The sequence below is a fragment of the Chelmon rostratus genome, chromosome 7, assembly GCF_017976325.1.
Source record: "Chelmon rostratus isolate fCheRos1 chromosome 7, fCheRos1.pri, whole genome shotgun sequence".
Taxonomy (NCBI): domain Eukaryota; kingdom Metazoa; phylum Chordata; class Actinopteri; order Chaetodontiformes; family Chaetodontidae; genus Chelmon; species Chelmon rostratus.
Genome location: NC_055664.1, coordinates 19,360,299 through 19,378,748, shown reverse-complemented (window position 1 = coordinate 19,378,748; position 18,450 = coordinate 19,360,299). Strand labels below are relative to the sequence as shown.

The following is an 18,450-nucleotide window of genomic DNA, read 5'->3' as shown; positions in this document are numbered from 1 at the left end:
CATCCATGTCTTGCTTCCCCTGGCTCCTCACTCGGTGGACCTCCTCAGCCCTCTCTCTGCTGCTCCTCAGTGTAGTGGGCAGACAGATGGGGCTGGAGGTGGTCCACGCAACAGTGTGCTCCAGGTGGGACACACCGGGTGACAAGAGCCTCTTCCAGGATGGAGATGTGATTATCGGTGGACTTTTCAATGTGTATTACCTATCTTCAGCTGTCCAGCAGGTCTTCACCAAGATGCCACATTATCAGCCTTGCACTGGGTAAAACTTAATCATAACTTATTATTGTTGAATGTTTAATGGTTATTATGTTGTTCATATGATGACAGCACATTGCCTGTATTTTTCAGTAATGCAAATATGTTTTTGTTAACATTGAAAATAAGTTTAAAAAGTGCCAAGCTAGTAAGGTATGCAATATTTGTGTCTTTCATTATGTTTTACAATAGGACCATTATTAATGAGAATGTTAAGGTTATTTGCATAGATAAAAACAAAGATTTAGGTGATTTAATTCAAAATATTTTTCCATATTACTTTTATATATGTATGTATTCATGCACATTTAACGATATCTGTGGTTTCTATATTCATGTCTATAATGATTTTTATCTTTTGCTAATTTTTTATGTTTTATTCACTATTCCCGTGGTCTCAGGTTGGATGTAGAGGCTTTGAAATATTTATATGCCATGGCGTTTGCAGTGGAGGAAATCAATGGTAACAGCACCCTGCTACCAGGAGTGAAGCTGGGCTACCGTATACTTGACAGCTGTTCCCGATACCCCTGGACTCTGCAGGGTGCACTGTCACTGGTCGGAGGAGACACACACAGCTGTGGTTTATCAGCCTCTATGCCTCGTTCTGCAGATTATGAACAACCCAGAGATGAAGCAGGTATGAGTTGATATAATTTATTATTCAGGTAACATTTGCTATGTCCATGAAAACAACAACTGATTATTGCATAGAAAGACTGTGTCTGAGTAATTATATGTCCAATGTTATCAGCAGGTACTAAGCTTGTTCCGTTGCTTATTGGTGCTGCTTCATCAACAACAGGCATAATGATGTCCAGGATCCTGGGGCCTCTCTCTGTGCCAGTTGTGAGTTTCATTATCTTGGGAAAAATCTCTGATGACTGTGTTTTATGCAGTCTACAACAAGAGGCTGAAACAATTCTTAAATTATTTTAATCAAAAATAAAATGGTATTAATTCTCTAAAAGCAATGTCAAAAAGATATTTCTGTTGTTTGTCCATCAGATCAGCTACTCAGCTAGCTGTCCCTGTCTTAGTGACAGGACAAAGTTTCCTAACTTCTTCAGAACAATCCCCAGTGATATCTACCAAGCCCGGGTCATGGCACAAATGGCCATTCGCTTCCACTGGACATGGATGGGTGCAGTGATAGAAAACAATGATTATGGTCACTTGGGGCTACAGGTGCATGTTCTTGCTATTCTAATGTAAATTGCCTGAAAATGTCTCTCATGTATCTCCTTCATACAGTAGACAGTGCAAATTAGCTACATGTGATCATAGTTGTTGTTCTGACCTCTATATTTCAGGTGTTTCAGGAAGAGATTCAGGGGAAAGGCGTGTGTTTGGAATTCATAGAGACTGTGCACACAGAAACTATAGTGAGTGATGCCCGACGTGCAGCACTCACAATTCAAGCTTCGACTGCGAGGGTGATTCTCATCTTTTGCTGGTATATAGATGCAAAGGCAGTATTTCTGGAACTGGCCAAGAGAAATGTGAGCAACTGGGATGGAAATATGGAGCCTCAGGGTTTAACATTACACAAAGAAATATATTTTTGAGGAACAAAATGCTATTTTCCTTGTGGGAATTTATTTCAGTGTCCTCTAACTGTAGGTGACTGACAGACAGTTTCTGGCCAGTGAGGCTTGGAGTACCAGTGATGATCTTCTCCAAGATCTTACCATCTCTAAAGTGGCAAGTGGTGTTCTTGGAGTGGCCATTCGAAGTTCAACAATACCTGGATTTGAAAATTATCTGAGAAGTTTGCACCCAAGTCATCGTCCTGATGATGAATTCTTGCGAGAACTCTGGCAAAAAGAGTTTGGATGCAGTCCTGGAGCTAAACAATCACATGCAGCACCTCTCTCTTCATATTTATCTTCAGCGCTCAAAACTAGCCATCCATCAAGTGTTTCTACTTCATCTCCTGGCAAGAGGTCCCTTCAGAAAGATTCTCTACCACCCTGCAGTGGGACAGAGTCCCTGGAGGGAGTTCAACTTCCCTTCACTGACACCTCCCAGCTAAGGGTGACATATAATGTCTACCTTGCTGTTTATGCTGCAGCCCACGCCCTTCACAGCCTTCTCTCCTGCCCCAACAGAGACAGCCCTCCTAGTAACAAGAGCTTCTGCTCCTCTCCAAAACACATCAAACCCATAGAGGTAAACACGATTATCACGATGTCATCTTATGAAAAGTGACTGTTCTTAAAGCAATGATAATCTTAATGTTGTAAATGCAGTTTTCATGTAGATATTTGCCCAACACTTTCAGCTGTTGCAGCACTTGAACAAAGTGAACGTCACCACACCACAAGGGGAAAGGTTTTATTTCCAAGGTGCCGACATTCCAGCAAAGTACGACCTTGTCAACTGGCAGAACAGCCCTGAGGGGTCACTCAAACTTGTTTTGACTGGTCGAGTGGATGGGTTTGACCTCCACCTGAATGAGTCAGCTATTCAGTGGAGCACAGGATCCAATCAGGTAGTCAGATCAACATGTTGTCTTAAGGCCATTAAATCATTTGCTGTTGTTCCATTGTCCACTCAGGAGACCATGTCTTTGACAATATTAATTGTCTTGTTGTTTAGGTGCCTGTTTCAGTGTGCAGTGAGAGCTGCCCCCCAGGTACCAGAAAGGCCAACAGGAAAGGAGAACCTCTCTGCTGCTTTGACTGTATCCCATGTGCTGAAGGGGAGATCAGCAATAAAACTGGTGAGGAAATCATTTCATAAGACAACAGAGATTCATGTTTGCAACCATCATTTTGCACTTTTTGTTTTGTTTTCCTTCCATCTCTCCTCCTTTTTCCTCTTCCAGGTTCCCTTCACTGTGAGCGTTGTCCATCTGAGTTCTGGCCTAATGTTGAACAAACAGCCTGCATCCCTCGTCAGCTGGACTTCCTTTCCTTTAATGAAACCTTGGGCATTACTCTGACAACAGCAGCTGTGTCTGGTGCTGCAGTGACAGAAGCTGTGCTTGTGGTGTTTCTTCACTACCGTAAAACACCTATGGTAACAACCCAGACGAACATAATAGAATGTTTGTTGTATGCATTTGACACGTCTTTCTGAAAAAGTATTGTCTTGTTTAAATGGCCACATCTTTGTCTGTTATCACCTCTAGGTGCGAGCCAACAATTCAGAGCTGAGCTTCCTGCTTCTTGTGTCGCTGAAGCTGTGCTTCCTGTGCTCACTGGTCTTCATTGGTCGTCCATCAGTCTGGACTTGTCGGTTCCAGCAGGCAGCCTTTGGGATCAGTTTTGTACTTTGTGTTTCCTGCCTCCTGGTCAAAACCATTGTAGTCCTTGCTGTTTTCCACTCAGCTCGGCCTGGTGCTGAAACCTTGATGAAGTGGTTTGGTCCAGGCCAACAGAGAGGAAGTGTGTTCCTCTTCACCTGTATACAGGTATGGATATTGTGTATTGGATTAAATGCTGAGAACATTTTATTATATATATGAGCAACAACAGTTGATGCCAAATAATACCACTGACACATCTTCACTTGTCATTCAGGTTATCATCTGTGCTGTATGGCTGTCCCTCAGTCCCCCAGTGCCTCAACGTGATCTGGGTTTTCAAGGGTCAAAGGTCACCCTGGAGTGTGCCATGGCCTCTGTGGTTGGCTTCTCTCTGGTCCTGGGCTACATTGGCCTGCTGGCCTGCACCTGCCTCCTCTTGGCCTTTCTTGCTCGGAAACTCCCCGACAACTTCAATGAGGCCAAACTGATCACCTTCAGCATGCTGATATTCTGTGCTGTGTGGGTGGCCTTTGTCCCTGCTTACGTTAGCTCTCCTGGGAAATATGTTGTTGCAGTGGAAATTTTTGCAATCCTGGCCTCTAGCTATGGTTTACTGCTCTGCATTTTTGCTCCCAAATGTTTCATCATTCTGTTGAGGCCTGAGAAAAACAGTAAGAAACATCTGATGGCCAGATAGCTTTTCTGGCTTGAATGTGACCATATGACTCCCCAACTTGTCCCATCCCGGTAACCATGTTCCTGTGTGTGAGTCATGTAAATTCCTTTCATCTCAGTGATTTAAATTCTTTGTGTTCAACTGTATGAAGTTAACAAAATGTCTTGTATCTACACATTGTTATGGCTTTCATTGGTAATTGAATATAATTTTACTGTTGTTCTTTGACATCATTAAATGCTAATCTCACATTATTCATTTACCATTAAACACGCATTTTATTTAAATGCTGCTCACTAAAAATGTCTTCTTTTATGTTAATTTACATTCCTGTCAAAATGTTTTTCATGACAGATTATGCACATGTCATTTGTATTACAGACTTCAAAGTTCATATTAAAGATGCATCACTTTCACAGTGGGCCAATGTCATATGAGCTCACTGTACACAGTATAAATGCTATCACAATAGTTGGTGTTGATATCAAAATCATTAGTCAGAGAAATATTAAAATCTACCCATCATTTCAACTGCAGTTAATATAACAATCAATTTAAAGAAGGAATGATATGGTGATCACAGCGGCTGACAGCATCAACATGATTTCCTTAAACAGTGTGTACTGAATAACAACCACTAGATGGAAGTATTATACCATTTAATGATGCTCTGATGCCTCTTTCCTCATCTGAACAAGGTTTCTTCCTTGTTAGCCTGGCAGTTGTACATTTGCAATTAGCTTGTGCAGCTGTGCAACATCATTTTCAAAAGTCACTCATTCCCTAGTGTGCCTTTAAGTATTTGCTGTAATAATAATAAAAAGAAAAAGAAAAATATAGGACTTAATGGGACAGGGGAATTGCCAAATCTTAAAATAAAAAGAAGTTTGTGTTCTCTGGAGAAAAAATACATTGCACATATATACTACCTTCAGAATAGGCCTATATTTCAAAAAATATGTTCAGCCCATTAAGAAAACATAGCTACAGAAAAACTCTTAAGTATAGCGGTTTTCGTGGGTCATTTTGACCATCGAATCCAATGCTGAGAATAGAAATTTTCCATGTACGTGCTGCAGGATACTGGTTACCAGAGTCACCTAGATTTTGTTCAGATGGCCTGCACAGCTCTGGCATATGGTGCTTAAAAACTTCATGCCAGTTGTATATTCACATCACTGTCTGATACCACCTCCTAGGAGCCATTTAAAACTCGAAGTGCACATTTTCTATGTGAAGTATAATACATGTCAAAATCTAGGCAGCTTTGGTCAATATATTCAGATTTTTAATCCTGAATTGCGCACAGCAACTGTAGTATAATAATTGATCTATCGTTTATATTTTTTTCAAATGATGGCAGTGTGCTGGTAATGATGCGCAAAACCATGAAAAACAACAACAACCATGCACAAAGCCCCCGCCCCCCATATCAGTGGCAGGCAGTCTGGGGAGTAATGCATTACAAAGCAACATGTTACTGTTATTCCACTACATTTGGCAGTAACTAGAAATGTAATGAATCAAATAAAATGATTAAATATATTGCCATTTAAACTGACTTGTTGCTTTTGTCTTACCTGACTATAGTGGACAAGTGCAGAGGATAGCAGACAAACGCAACCGATTTGCAGTTCGCGATCTCATCCGACCTTAGGGTGGCGCGAGACAGTGCAGGCAATGTGAGCTTCCTTTTCACAACAGTGACTGTAATGTTTCTAATTTAAAAAAGATAACTGGGGTTATTAATTATGATTGTTGCTTAACTACTGGAGCAAAGCTCAGTTAACACAAACATCAAACATCATCTCGATTTTCTTCGACCAAATCCTACGGCCTAACCAAGACAATACAAGATATCTTAAGGTAAGAACGCGAGTCGTTACTGCCCTCTGGTGGTTGGGAGTATAACTAACACTTATCACTGCAGTGATAATGGGGACAGTGATCGATCAAATTTAACAGATGTCTTGTCCCACACTGCCACAGCAACATTAAAACAATATAGCTGTATGTGCATTAAAAACAAATTATTTTTATATGCCGAAATTGGTAAAGTAATTCAATTACTTTTCAGAGAAGTTAGCCTACTGGTAACTGTTACTGCTACTAATTTTCAGTAACTTGCACAACACTGGTGACAAAAACATGTAGTGTAGGAGGCCTCAGACCTAGTTGCTGAGATGTTGCAGGTTTCCTTGCTGGCTACTGCTCAAATTTGCCCTCTTTTTGGGCATCATGTTGGCTAAAACAATGGCTGCATTCTCCCTCAGTGCATTAGGGGTGCTGCAGCTTCCTGGCCACATGATACAAGGTGGTGCTATGCCCGAACACGGCACTTAAAGGTCTTGTCTGGGTCACAACCTATTGAAATGCACAATTTCCATCCTTCTAAGGATGATGAACCACAGGTCAGTGAACAATTGCTGCTCAATTGTTGCCCAGGGCCTTGAAAGTGTACCTTTATCGAACACATGTGCAAAAGATAGTAGAAAGTTTTCATTGGGGCTACTGTCTCCTATAAAATATGTCCCAATTAAATCAGTCCACAGTGAGGTCTCAGCAATGGTGCTGTTGACTGGATATCTTGAAACCTGGACAAATTAAACCATAACAGTCTCCATGGATAGATACAAAGCAAAAAAGATTTTTGGATTCGGATTACTACTACTTCTCCTTTCTTGGTCAATCCATGCTCTATTTTTTTTTTTTTTAATATTTATAAAACAGAATATATTTCACTTTCCTTTACAATACAAATAAGAGAGTGTAAGAAGTTCATTTCCTTAAAAAAAGCATCCTCCAAAAGGTCTTGATAACAAACCTTCATTGAAACAGCAGTGTATTTAGGCAGCCCAGAGGGGCTCTGGTGTGAAAGATATGGCCCTGTTTTTTTTTTTTTTTTTTTTTTTTTTTTTTTTGTGTCACTGTGGATTGATTTATTAAAATGAAAATCTAACTCTGCTGGGATATCTGTGGTCACTGGCCTCCAGGTAAACATTCTAGCTGCTGCTTCACACGCCAGTAACTCAGTAATTGTTTTTTTATTGTTTTGCCCCCACCTTTGAAAAAGGTGATTTGATGCTGTGTCATCCTGTTTGCTATTAATCCACCATGGGCTTTCAGCTGTTATAAATATCCAGAATAACACTGCGCAGAGTAGGAGGGGGGTATGTCACACTTCAGGTACCTTGTCTGTTGTCAGTGCAGTGTATCTGTTGGAACAAGCCTTTTGTAACGAATATCATTTTTGCTTTACAGGTGGACGTCTTAAGGCTATAATATTAACTGTTTCTTGTTGTATTAAGTTGAATTTAATCAAAATTAACCTTTTCATTTCAGGAACTGTTAACTGTTTATTGCACCTCTTAATTGTGTATGTTGTACCAATGAGAAGTTATCTAACTGAGGATACTTTACATATTTAAAGTGTCTAGAACAGCTCCATCCATGTCTTTGCTATCCTGGCTCTTCACTCCATGGCCCTCCTCAGCCTCACTCCTGCTCTTTGTGGTGCTTGTGGGAAGACAGCTGGGCCTCAGGGTGGGGTTGCAGTTGGTACAGACAATGACTTGTTCTCGGTGGGGTATACCGAGCGACCAGGGTCTGTTCCAGGATGGAGATGTAGTGATTGGTGGTCTTTTTAGTCTTCATTACAAGCCTCCAGCTACAGCCCACGACTTCACTCAGCTGCCACACTACAAACCTTGTGCTGGGTAAAACTGAACGATATTGTTTGCTATGAATACTGTATAATATACAAGTATATGTTTGACTGTTCGATTGGCTTTTAACTATTTGTGGTTCCTTCACATTCACATGCTACTTTTATTGTTAAAAAGATTTTACATTGCTTCTTAAGTGGTGACACAAAATGATTACCTATGACATTTACAGATTAGAAAATTCACAGTCACTTCAACATTTTGATGTTTTTCTCATTTCTTCTCTCCTGTGGTCTCAGTTTGCAAAATCTTCCATTACAGTACATATATGCTATGGTGTTTGCACTGGAGGAAATCAATCGTAGCACAACCCTGCTACCAGGTGTGAAGCTGGGCTACCATATTCGTGATAGCTGTGCCCTGCACCCTTGGGCTATGCAGGCAGCACTGTCACTGGTTGGAGGAGACAGCGCCAGCTGTAACTCAGCAGCCCCAACAGACTATTCTGCTGGATATGGAGAGGGTACCGGAGAAAAGAGAGGTACAAAATCAAGCTGTGCATGGGACTTATGTGCAACCTTCTCTACCAGCAAATAAAATGATGACAGCATAAACACTGCCATGTTGTGTTTGAAACAGAACCATGCACAATTTTTATTTAACAAGTGACTTTATTTCATTATGTCATCAGGCGATCGGCCCCTTCCTTTGATCATTGGTGGTGCCTCATCTATAGCAGCCAAGATACTCTGCAGAATCCTGGGGCCACTCTCTGTTCCTTTAGTGAGTTTCATCAAATGTTTCAAACTGCAGCACCTGGGTGAAGATGAGGTCACAACAATATTTGTGTGTATGAGATTTCAGTGATTTCAGAGTATCTATATGTATATTTTTTAATTTTTTAGATGAGCTACACGTCGAGCTGCCCCTGTCTAAGTGACAGGCGCCAATTTCCTAACTTCTTCAGGACCATGCCCAGTGATATTTACCAAGCCCGGGCCATTGCCCATCTTGCCATACACTTCAACTGGACATGGATTGGGGCAGTGGTAGCAAACAACGATTATGGCCATATGGCAGTAAAGGTGTTTCTATTTGTTGTTATATTTGTTGTGGGAGAAATGTTGTGGTATCTGTACAAGAAATCTACATAAATACATTGCATAAATATGTACATTAATTCATCTAATCTTTTTGCTCCTTTCAACTGTATTGTGTGTGTCAGATATTTCAGGACGAGACTCAAGGGAAAGGGGTTTGTCTGGCATTTGTAGAGACTCTCCAAAGGGAAAACATTGTGAGTGATGCCAGACGTGCTGCACTCACAATCCACGCCTCGACTGCGAGGGTGATTCTGATCTTTACCTGGTATACAGATGTGAGGGAACTGTTCCTGCAGCTAGCCAAGATAAATGTAAGCAATGAGTAAATACATTGTGTATTGAATCTGTACAACAACAAGAACAAAAATAACACGACTGAAACACAATGGCTTTTTAAAATGGTCTTTTGACTTTGTCACGGTCCTATCACTAGGTGACTGACAGACAGTTTCTGGCCAGTGAGGCTTGGAGCACCAGTGATGATCTTCTCAAAAATCTTGTCACTTTTAAAGTGGCAAAAGGTGTTCTTGGTGTGGCCATTCGAAGTTCACCTATACCTGGATTTGAAAATTATCTGAGAAGTTTGAACCCAAGTCATCGTCCTGATGATGCGTTTTTAAAAGAATTTTGGGAAAAGGAGTTTGGTTGCAGTCCTGGAGCCACACTTTTTTCTTATGCCTCTTCACCACCAGGTCCTGCAAACAGGTTGCTTCAAAAGGCTTCTCTCCCTGCCTGCAGTGGGGCAGAGTCCCTGGAGGGAGTGCAGCATCCCTTCACTGACACCTCCCAGCTACGGGTGACATATAATGTCTACCTTGCTGTTTATGCTGCAGCCCACGCCCTTCACAGCCTTCTCTCCTGCCCCAACAGAGACAGCCCTCCTGGTAACAAGAGCTCCACCTGCTCCTCTCCAAAACACATCAAACCCATAGAGGTAAACACAATTATCTACATTTCAACACTTCTGTGAGATGCCTTTTAGACTTTCTCAACCTACAGTATGTGTGCAAATATATAAATAAATTTTTGATAAAACAAATGCACCAGTAGGCCTTTTGTTAATCTACTTTCAAATAAACCATTTGCTATTTCAACATTTTGATGCTTTCAGCTGTTGCAGCACTTGAACAATGTGAATTTCAGCACACCACAGGGAGAACTGTTATATTTCCAAGGTGCCGACATTCCAGCAAAGTACGACCTTGTCAACTGGCAGAACACCCCTGAGGGGTCACTCAAACTTGTTTTGATTGGTCGAGTGGATGGGTTTGACCTCCACCTGAATGAGTCAGCTATTCAGTGGAGCACAGGATCCAATCAGGTAGTCAGATCAACATGTTGTCTCAAGGCCATTAACTCATTTGCTGTTGTCTTTGTCCACTCAGGAGACCATATCTTTGACAATATTAATTGTCTTGTTGTTTAGGTGCCTGTTTCAGTGTGCAGTGAGAGCTGCCCCCCAGGTACCAGAAAGGCCAACAGGAAAGGAGAACCTCTCTGCTGCTTTGACTGTATCCCATGTGCTGAAGGGGAGATCAGCAATAAGACTGGTGAGGAAATCACTGTGTAAGATAACAGAGATTCATGTTTGCAAACATCATTTTCCACTTTTTCTTCTGTTTTCCTTCCATCTCTCCTCCTTTTTCCTCTTCCAGGTTCCCTTCACTGTGAGCGTTGTCCATCTGAGTTCTGGCCTAATGCTGAACAAACAGCCTGCATCCCTCGTCAGCTGGACTTCCTTTCCTTTAATGAAACCTTGGGCATTACTCTGACAACAGCAGCTGTGTCTGGTGTCACGGTGACAACAGCTGTGTTTGTGGTGTTCATTTGTTACCGTCAAACACCTATGGTGAGAACCCTGAGTAATTTAATGGATACTACTCTGTACATTTTTTACAACCCATTTTTTGCTAGTAGTTGTTTTGGTTACAGTGTTTACTCTGGAAATAAAGGAACTCTGTATTACTGCATATAGAAGAAATATTTGTAAAAACTAATGTGAATTGATCCATTTTGGGTTGTCAATGTGCTTCTCTTTTAAACTAAATTTAATCCCAATTCTCATTTTAAGGTGCGAGCCAACAATTCAGAGCTGAGCTTCCTGCTTCTTGTGTCGCTGAAGCTGTGCTTCCTGTGCTCACTGGTCTTTATTGGTCGTCCATCAGTCTGGTCTTGTCGGTTCCAGCAGGCAGCCTTTGGGATCAGCTTTGTTCTTTGTGTTTCCTGCCTCCAAGTCAAAACCATAGTTGTTCTGGCAGCTTTCCGCTCAGCTCGGCCTGGTGCTGAAGCCTTGATGAAGTGGTTTGGTCCAGGCCAACAGAGAGGAAGTGTCTGCCTCTTTACTTGTATACAGGTCAGAGGTGCACATGCACATTCTAATAACAAAACTATTAATATTCATTATTACTACACCATTTAACAAACATTAACCTGAAATTGTGCGATGCTTTTTCCATCAAGGTTATCATCTGTATTATTTGGCTACTGCTGAGCCCCCCGGTGCCCAAAGCTGACTTGGATATCCCAGGGTTACAGGTCACCCTGAAGTGTGCCATGGCCTCTGTGGTTGGCTTCTCTCTGGTCCTGGGCTACATTGGCCTGCTGGCCTGCACCTGCCTCCTCTTGGCCTTTCTTGCTCGGAAACTCCCTGACAACTTCAATGAGGCCAAACTGATCACCTTCAGCATGCTGATATTCTGTGCTGTGTGGGTGGCCTTTGTCCCTGCTTATGTTAGCTCTCCTGGGAAATATGCAGTTGCTGTCGAGATTTTTGCAATCCTGGCCTCTAGCTTTGGTTTGCTGCTCTGTATCTTTGCCCCAAAGTGTTTCATCATTCTGTTGAGACCTGAGAAAAACAGTAAGAAACATCTGATGGGCAGGTAGCAAAAATAATTAACAATGTATGCTGTTACTTAAAAATGACTGATATTAATTCAATTGCCACTGTAAGGCAAGTTATTATATACTTAACATATATACTTAAACTTAACATTTTATATTATATAGTCATCTCTTCTTTCTGACATATCCTTAGTATCCTAGAGTGATGACTTTCTGCTACTATCTGCTAACTGCTATCAGGTTTTTTTGACAACATAATATCAGGTATATTCACCCAGACAACTCACTTAATGTGTTATAGAACGAATAAAGATCGAAAACATAGGCCTGTTTTACATCACTGCTTACAGCTATTACTAATGTAACCAATCTTGTACAGCATAAGACAAATAACAACTTTAATAAACATAAATGAAAGTGATACAGCTGTTCACAGCTTTTGCCATGAATGTTGATTTTGTCATTTGAGAGAACTGAAGTTCTGATGGGCAGTTACATCAAATGTCACTTCACAGTTATTTAAAGAGTTACCATTTTTGAGGGGATCGGGTTAGTTTCACAGAAATAAGCCAGGTTGAGTTATTGTAAGGAAAATAATAAATGAGTGGCGAGACTATGGGAGATTCCATGGAACTTTATCATATTTGAGTTCTTTTTACCTACCCTTAAAAAAACCGTGACCTCTTCAGTCCGTTGCCCTGCAGGGAATCTGAATCAAAGGATCTCACCAAATTAGCAGTGGTCTCAATACCAATTTCCACCGACATTAGTCAAACATCAAAGTTATGCAAAGAAAGGGGAGCATTTAGAAAAGAAAAGTGACCAAAGGAACTCGATTAATCTTATGAGTTTGAGTCAAGCTTAAAGGCAAGAGTGACCAGAGAGCAACATCCTATTTGATTTTGTTAAGAGTTTCAGAATGACTGACCTCATGAGGAAAGAGTAACATTTTTCTATCCCTAAATCAATTGTCAGTTATCAATTGTCTGTTTTTGCCACACTGCAAGCCAAATTTCCCATGCAAGACAATAAAGATTAAACTGAACAGATTTTTGAGTCATGAGTAGGCTGTGGACGAAGAAAGAGATAAAAATCTTTAATACAGTAAAAATCCAAGGTAGTGATATCAGATTAAAGAAGAAATCCTTGGTATTCAAAGAAATTGTATGATTTATGATTTTATCAGTCATGCGTAACACTGGAGAGAACAGACAGCCTTAGTGTGACCTTCTATTAACAAGGCTGTGGTCAAAACCTGGTCTTTTGTAATATAGGATGCAAATCCTTTCCCCTCACCTGATGTCATGTTGCCATGACAAAGATCAACAGTTTCAACTCTACATTGACAGGACAGTTTTTTTTTTTTTTTTTTTTTTTTTGTATTACACAATTGTGGCAGTTGTGCTAGCCTTACACAAATCTCTTCAAAAAGGGGGTTCCTGTACAGTCTTATCTATTCGCCTTATAAGCTTTTGTTTGGAATGTGCTTTTGAGCTTTCTCGTCACCTGTTGTACGTTAGGCAGGTCTAATTCAGCCAAACATCAAAAAACACATGTAAGATCATACATATGTGAAAAAGTATTGAAGAACTCAGTTTAAAAATTGAGAAAATACTATATTTGCTTGCACCTTCCACTTTCTACTACCACCTCCTCCCTGAAAAACAATAATCACTCTCAATCATGCTGTCGTTGTTTTTCTGTCACTCTTGAGAGGAGTGATTTGGGGTTGTGTGCACGTGCCACTGTGTTTACTTGCTTGAAAAAAAAGCATTACACCTATTATAAATACCCACATCAACAGTCCAGCTATTCAGAGGAAGAGGGGCGTATGGTGCAGTTTAGACAACTAGTCAGTGGCCAATGCTTGTGTTTCTCTACAGGTGGATGTCTGATAATAATATCAGCCTTTTCTGACTGCATTTGGAGGGTGTTGATCCGATTTGACTTTCATTGCAGCAGCTGTTTATAGATATTTAAATGTATTGCCCATGAGAAACAAGACACCTCACTGAGTGTACTGTACCTATTCAAAGTGTTCAGAACAGTTGCATCCATGTTCACTCTGTGGCTCTCCTCAGCCTCATCCCTGCTGCTTGTGGGGCTTGTGGGCAGACAGCTGGGCCTCAGGGTGGGTCTGCAGTGTGTTCAGACAGTGACTTGTTCTCGGTGGGGTACAACCAGCAACCAGGGTCTGTTCCAGGATGGAGATGTAGTTATTGGAGGGCTCTTTAGCCTTCATTCTCAACCTCCAGCTACAGACCACAACTTCACTCAGCTGCCACAGTACAAACCTTGCACTGGGTAAAATTTTAAATTTGATTACTGTAGAATGATGATAGCATAAGAGCAATTCACATTTTTGCATTTTGGGTTTTTTCTTTCTGATATGACAAAATCTTTACAGAATCAATCGAAATTTTAACTGTTTTTTCATGCCTTTTCTCCTGTGATCGCAGTTTGGAACATGTTCCACTGAAATATATGCATGCTATGGCATTTGCGGTGGAGGAAATCAATAATAGTCCTACGCTGCTACCAGGTGTGAAGCTGGGGTACCATATGTTTGATAGCTGTGGCAGACCACCGTGGGCTCTCCAGGCAGCACTGTCACTGGTTGGAGGAGACAGTTGCAGCTGTAAATCAACGGATCCTCCAGATTATTTTCCCAGATATGGAGAAGGAACGGGAGAAAGGACAAGTAGCTTGTTCTGTATTTATATGAAACTCTGTAAACAAATGAAATAATGACAGCAAAACAAATGCAAAGCTGCTTAAAAGAGAATCTAACATTTGTTTGTTGTGTATATGCTATTTTTCATGTGACAAAACTTAAAGTCAGTCTTTTTAACACTGTCATCAGGTGATCACCCTGTTCCCTTGATCATCGGCGGTGCTTCATCCGTAACAGGCCAAATACTCTCCAGAATCCTGGGCCCGCTTCCTGTGCCTTTAGTAAGTATTGTTTGAATACACCATGAACGCAATACCATAATTTTTATCTCCTTATTTTGAGGGTGGTGTTGCCATCGTTTAATGCACTGTGGGTCTGGGGCACAGGAAAACAAGAACATCATTTTAAGATGAAGACAAAATATTTGGATGGAAATCAGTCTGAAAACCATCTGCTAGTTTAAGGGAAAAAAATGCACATCTGAATGAAAATATCTGAACATGTAACTTTTTTTAATCTTCCAGATTAGCTACCTGTCGAGCTGCCCCTGTCTAAGTGACAGGTGGCAATTTCCTAACTTCTTCAGGACCATCCCCAGTGATATCTACCAAGCCAAAGCCATCGCTCAGCTTGCCATTCGCTTCAAATGGACTTGGATTGGGGCAGTGGTGGCAAACAATAACTATGGCCACATGGCAGTAAAGGTGATTGCTGTGTAAATTCTGTCATATGAACATTTTAGTATCGATAAAACAGGCATTCATAAATACACTGCAAAAGCACATACATTTATTCATCTAATCATTTTGCTCCGTTCAACTGTATTGTGTGTGTCAGATATTTCAGGATGAGACTCAGGGGAAAGGGGTTTGTCTGGCATTTGTAGAGACTCTCCAAAGGGAAAACATTGTGAGTGATGCCAGACGTGCTGCACTCACAATCCAAGCCTCGACTGCGAGGGTGATTCTGATCTTTACCTGGTATACAGATGTGAGAGAACTGTTCCTGCAGCTAGCCAAGAAAAATGTAAGCAATATATAAATATAATTGTGTATTGAACTTAGTAGATCCACAGTAAAACAATCCTGAACTGAGAGATTTTATTTTAAAAGCTACAATAACCTTGTCTTCTTGTTATCACTAGGTGACCGACAGACAGTTTCTGGCCAGTGAGGCTTGGAGCACCAGTGATAATCTTCTCCAAAATCTTGTCACTTCTGAAGTGGCAAGTGGTGTTCTTGGTGTGGCCATTCGAAGTTCACCTATACCTGGATTTGAAAATTATCTGAGAAGTTTGCACCCAATTCACCATCCTGATGATGAGTTTTTAAAAGAATTCTGGCGAGCCGAATTCGGATGCAGCCCTGGGGTCACACCTCTCTCTTCGTATTCCCTTTCATCTCTCAAATCCGTAAACTGCACACAAAAGTCTAGCCATTTGTCAAATGTTTCTACTTCATCTCCTGGCAAGAGGTCCCTTCAGAAAGATTCTCTCCCTGCCTGCAGTGGGACAGAGTCCCTGGAGGGAGTTAAACATCCCTTCACTGACACCTCCCAGCTAAGGGTGACATATAATGTCTACCTTGCTGTTTATGCTGCAGCCCACGCCCTTCACAGCCTTCTCTCCTGCCCCAACAGAGACAGCCCTCCTGGGAGCTTCACTTGCTCCTCTCCAAAACACATCAAACCCATAGAGGTAAACACAATTATCAGTTGTTTTCAGGGGAAGAGGGGAAATATAACATTTACCAACTAAATTCCATGTCAAATTTTCATGAGAATAATAAAAATACATTATGACAAGCACTATTTTCACAAGCTCGGTCAGTCAGTTTCAGTGTGAGCAGTTTCAATATTTTGATGATTTCTCAGCTGTTGCAGCGCTTGAACAACATGAATTTCACCGCGCCGCAGGGTGAAATCTTTTACTTCCAAGGTGCCGACATTCCAGCAAAGTACGACCTTGTCAACTGGCAGAACACCCCTGAGGGGTCACTCAAACTTGTTTTGATTGGTCGAGTGGATGGGTTTGACCTCCACCTGAATGAGTCAGCTATTCAGTGGAGCACAGGATCCAATCAGGTAGTCAGATCAACATGTTGTCTAAAGGCCATTAAATCATTTGCTGTTGTTGTTGTTGTCTTTGTCCACTCACAAGACCATGTCTTTGACAATATTAATTGTCTTGTTGTTTAGGTGCCTGTTTCAGTGTGCAGTGAGAGCTGCCCCCCAGGTACCAGAAAGGCCAACAGGAAAGGAGAACCTCTCTGCTGCTTTGACTGTATCCCATGTGCTGAAGGGGAGATGAGCAATAAAACTGGTGAGGTTTTACAGTATTAAACAGGAGAGTCATGTCTCCTAGATTCCATAATGCAGTGATCATCTGTCTGCTTTAAAGCTCATCAGCACTTTCTTGCTTTCTGCTTTACAGTGCTTTCCCCTCCCCTCTTTTCTCTTCCAGGTTCCCTTCACTGTGAGCGCTGTCCATTAGAGTTCTGGTCCAATGCTGAACAAACAGCCTGCATCCCTCGTCAGCTGGACTTCCTTTCCTTTGATGAAACCTTGGGCATTACTCTGACTACAGCAGCTGTGTGTGGTGTCACAGTGACAACGGCTGTGTTTGTGGTGTTTTTATGCTACCGTCAAACACCGATGGTGAGAACCCTGAGTAATGGAAACAAAACTATACCCTACATTTTCATCAAATCCTCATTGCTGTGCAGTTGTAGTGGTTTATAGTAAGGTCAGTGTCATTTGATTTCCTATCAGGGCAATTTTGCCTGAAAGAAAAAGTGGACAACTAAATTAGTAAACAAAAAAATCGGTTAATCTGAATAATTCTGTTTGACTGTTAATGTGCTTACTTTTTTTTATCATTTGGCCATGACTTCATCTGTGCAGGTGCGAGCCAACAATTCAGAGCTGAGCTTCCTGCTTCTTGTGTCGCTGAAGCTGTGCTTCCTGTGCTCACTGGTCTTCATTGGTCGTCCATCAGTCTGGACTTGTCGGTTCCAGCAGGCAGCCTTTGGGATCAGTTTTGTTCTTTGTGTTTCCTGCCTCCAAGTCAAAACCATAGTTGTTCTGGCAGCTTTCCGCTCAGCTCGGCCTGGTGCTGAAGCGTTGATTAGGTGGTTTGGTCCAGGCCAACAGAGAGGAAGTGTCTGCCTTCTCACTTGTGTACAGGTACTTCAGATGTGATATATTTATAATATACTCATATATATATATATATATATGCATATATGTACACACACACACATACATATACGTGTACATACATATATATATATATGTGTGTATATATATATAGTTTTTGTATACTATATCTCAATTGCATTTTATTTTTATACAGGTTATCATCTGTGCTGTATGGCTGTCCCTCAGTCCCCCAGTGCCTCAACGTGATCTGGGTTTCCAAGGGTCAAAGGTCACCCTGGAGTGTGCCATGGCCTCTGTGGTTGGCTTCTCTCTGGTCCTGGGCTACATTGGCCTGCTGGCCTGCACCTGCCTCCTCTTGGCCTTTCTTGCTCGGAAACTCCCCGACAACTTCAATGAGGCCAAACTGATCACCTTCAGCATGCTGATATTCTGTGCTGTGTGGGTGGCCTTTGTCCCTGCTTACATTAGCTCTCCTGGGAAATATGTTGTCGCTGTGGAAATTTTTGCAATCCTGGCCTCTAGCTATGGTTTACTGCTCTGCATTTTTGCCCCTAAATGTTTTATAATTCTTTTGAGGCCTGAGAGGAACAGTAAGAAACACCTGATGGCCAGATAACAAAGATAAAGATGAATTCATCATATATAACCAATATTCACTATACAACACATTGTATGCATCCTCTTAGTTTTCTTTCTTTTTCAATTTGCATGCATTTATCATATTCATTCAATGTTTTTTAATGGAATTTAAGAAAGTTACTTAATTGTTTTTATTTTCCGAAAATAAGATATTTCATATGATGACTATCACTATTGTTGCTAAC

The 18,450-nt window shown here is 41.3% G+C and overlaps 3 protein-coding genes across 3 annotated transcripts; all 3 read left to right on the top strand.

Annotated features, from left to right (window-relative positions):
* Positions 1-5: 5 nt before the first annotated feature.
* LOC121609272 (extracellular calcium-sensing receptor-like) lies at positions 6-4,205 on the top strand. Its single transcript, XM_041940858.1, has 12 exons — positions 6-259; positions 657-895; positions 1,010-1,095; positions 1,264-1,443; positions 1,569-1,757; positions 1,879-2,121; positions 2,200-2,427; positions 2,540-2,749; positions 2,857-2,980; positions 3,086-3,279; positions 3,392-3,673; positions 3,783-4,205. The coding sequence occupies exons 1-12, from the start codon at positions 6-8 to the stop codon at positions 4,203-4,205; spliced, it is 2,652 nt and encodes an 883-aa protein (XP_041796792.1).
* Positions 4,206-7,751: 3,546 nt separating this feature from the next.
* On the top strand, positions 7,752-11,835 carry LOC121609271 (extracellular calcium-sensing receptor-like). Its single transcript, XM_041940857.1, has 12 exons — positions 7,752-7,900; positions 8,149-8,327; positions 8,541-8,632; positions 8,755-8,934; positions 9,075-9,263; positions 9,386-9,596; positions 9,690-9,886; positions 10,064-10,273; positions 10,379-10,502; positions 10,608-10,801; positions 11,024-11,305; positions 11,413-11,835. The coding sequence occupies exons 1-12, from the start codon at positions 7,752-7,754 to the stop codon at positions 11,833-11,835; spliced, it is 2,430 nt and encodes an 809-aa protein (XP_041796791.1).
* Positions 11,836-13,849: 2,014 nt separating this feature from the next.
* On the top strand, positions 13,850-18,242 carry LOC121609270 (extracellular calcium-sensing receptor-like). The gene is made up of 12 exons (XM_041940856.1): positions 13,850-14,097; positions 14,253-14,494; positions 14,657-14,739; positions 14,992-15,171; positions 15,305-15,493; positions 15,612-15,878; positions 15,951-16,163; positions 16,340-16,549; positions 16,664-16,787; positions 16,929-17,122; positions 17,369-17,650; positions 17,820-18,242. Exons 1-12 carry the CDS (start codon positions 13,850-13,852, stop codon positions 18,240-18,242), a joined length of 2,655 nt encoding a protein of 884 aa, XP_041796790.1.
* The last annotated feature ends 208 nt before the right edge of the window (positions 18,243-18,450 follow it).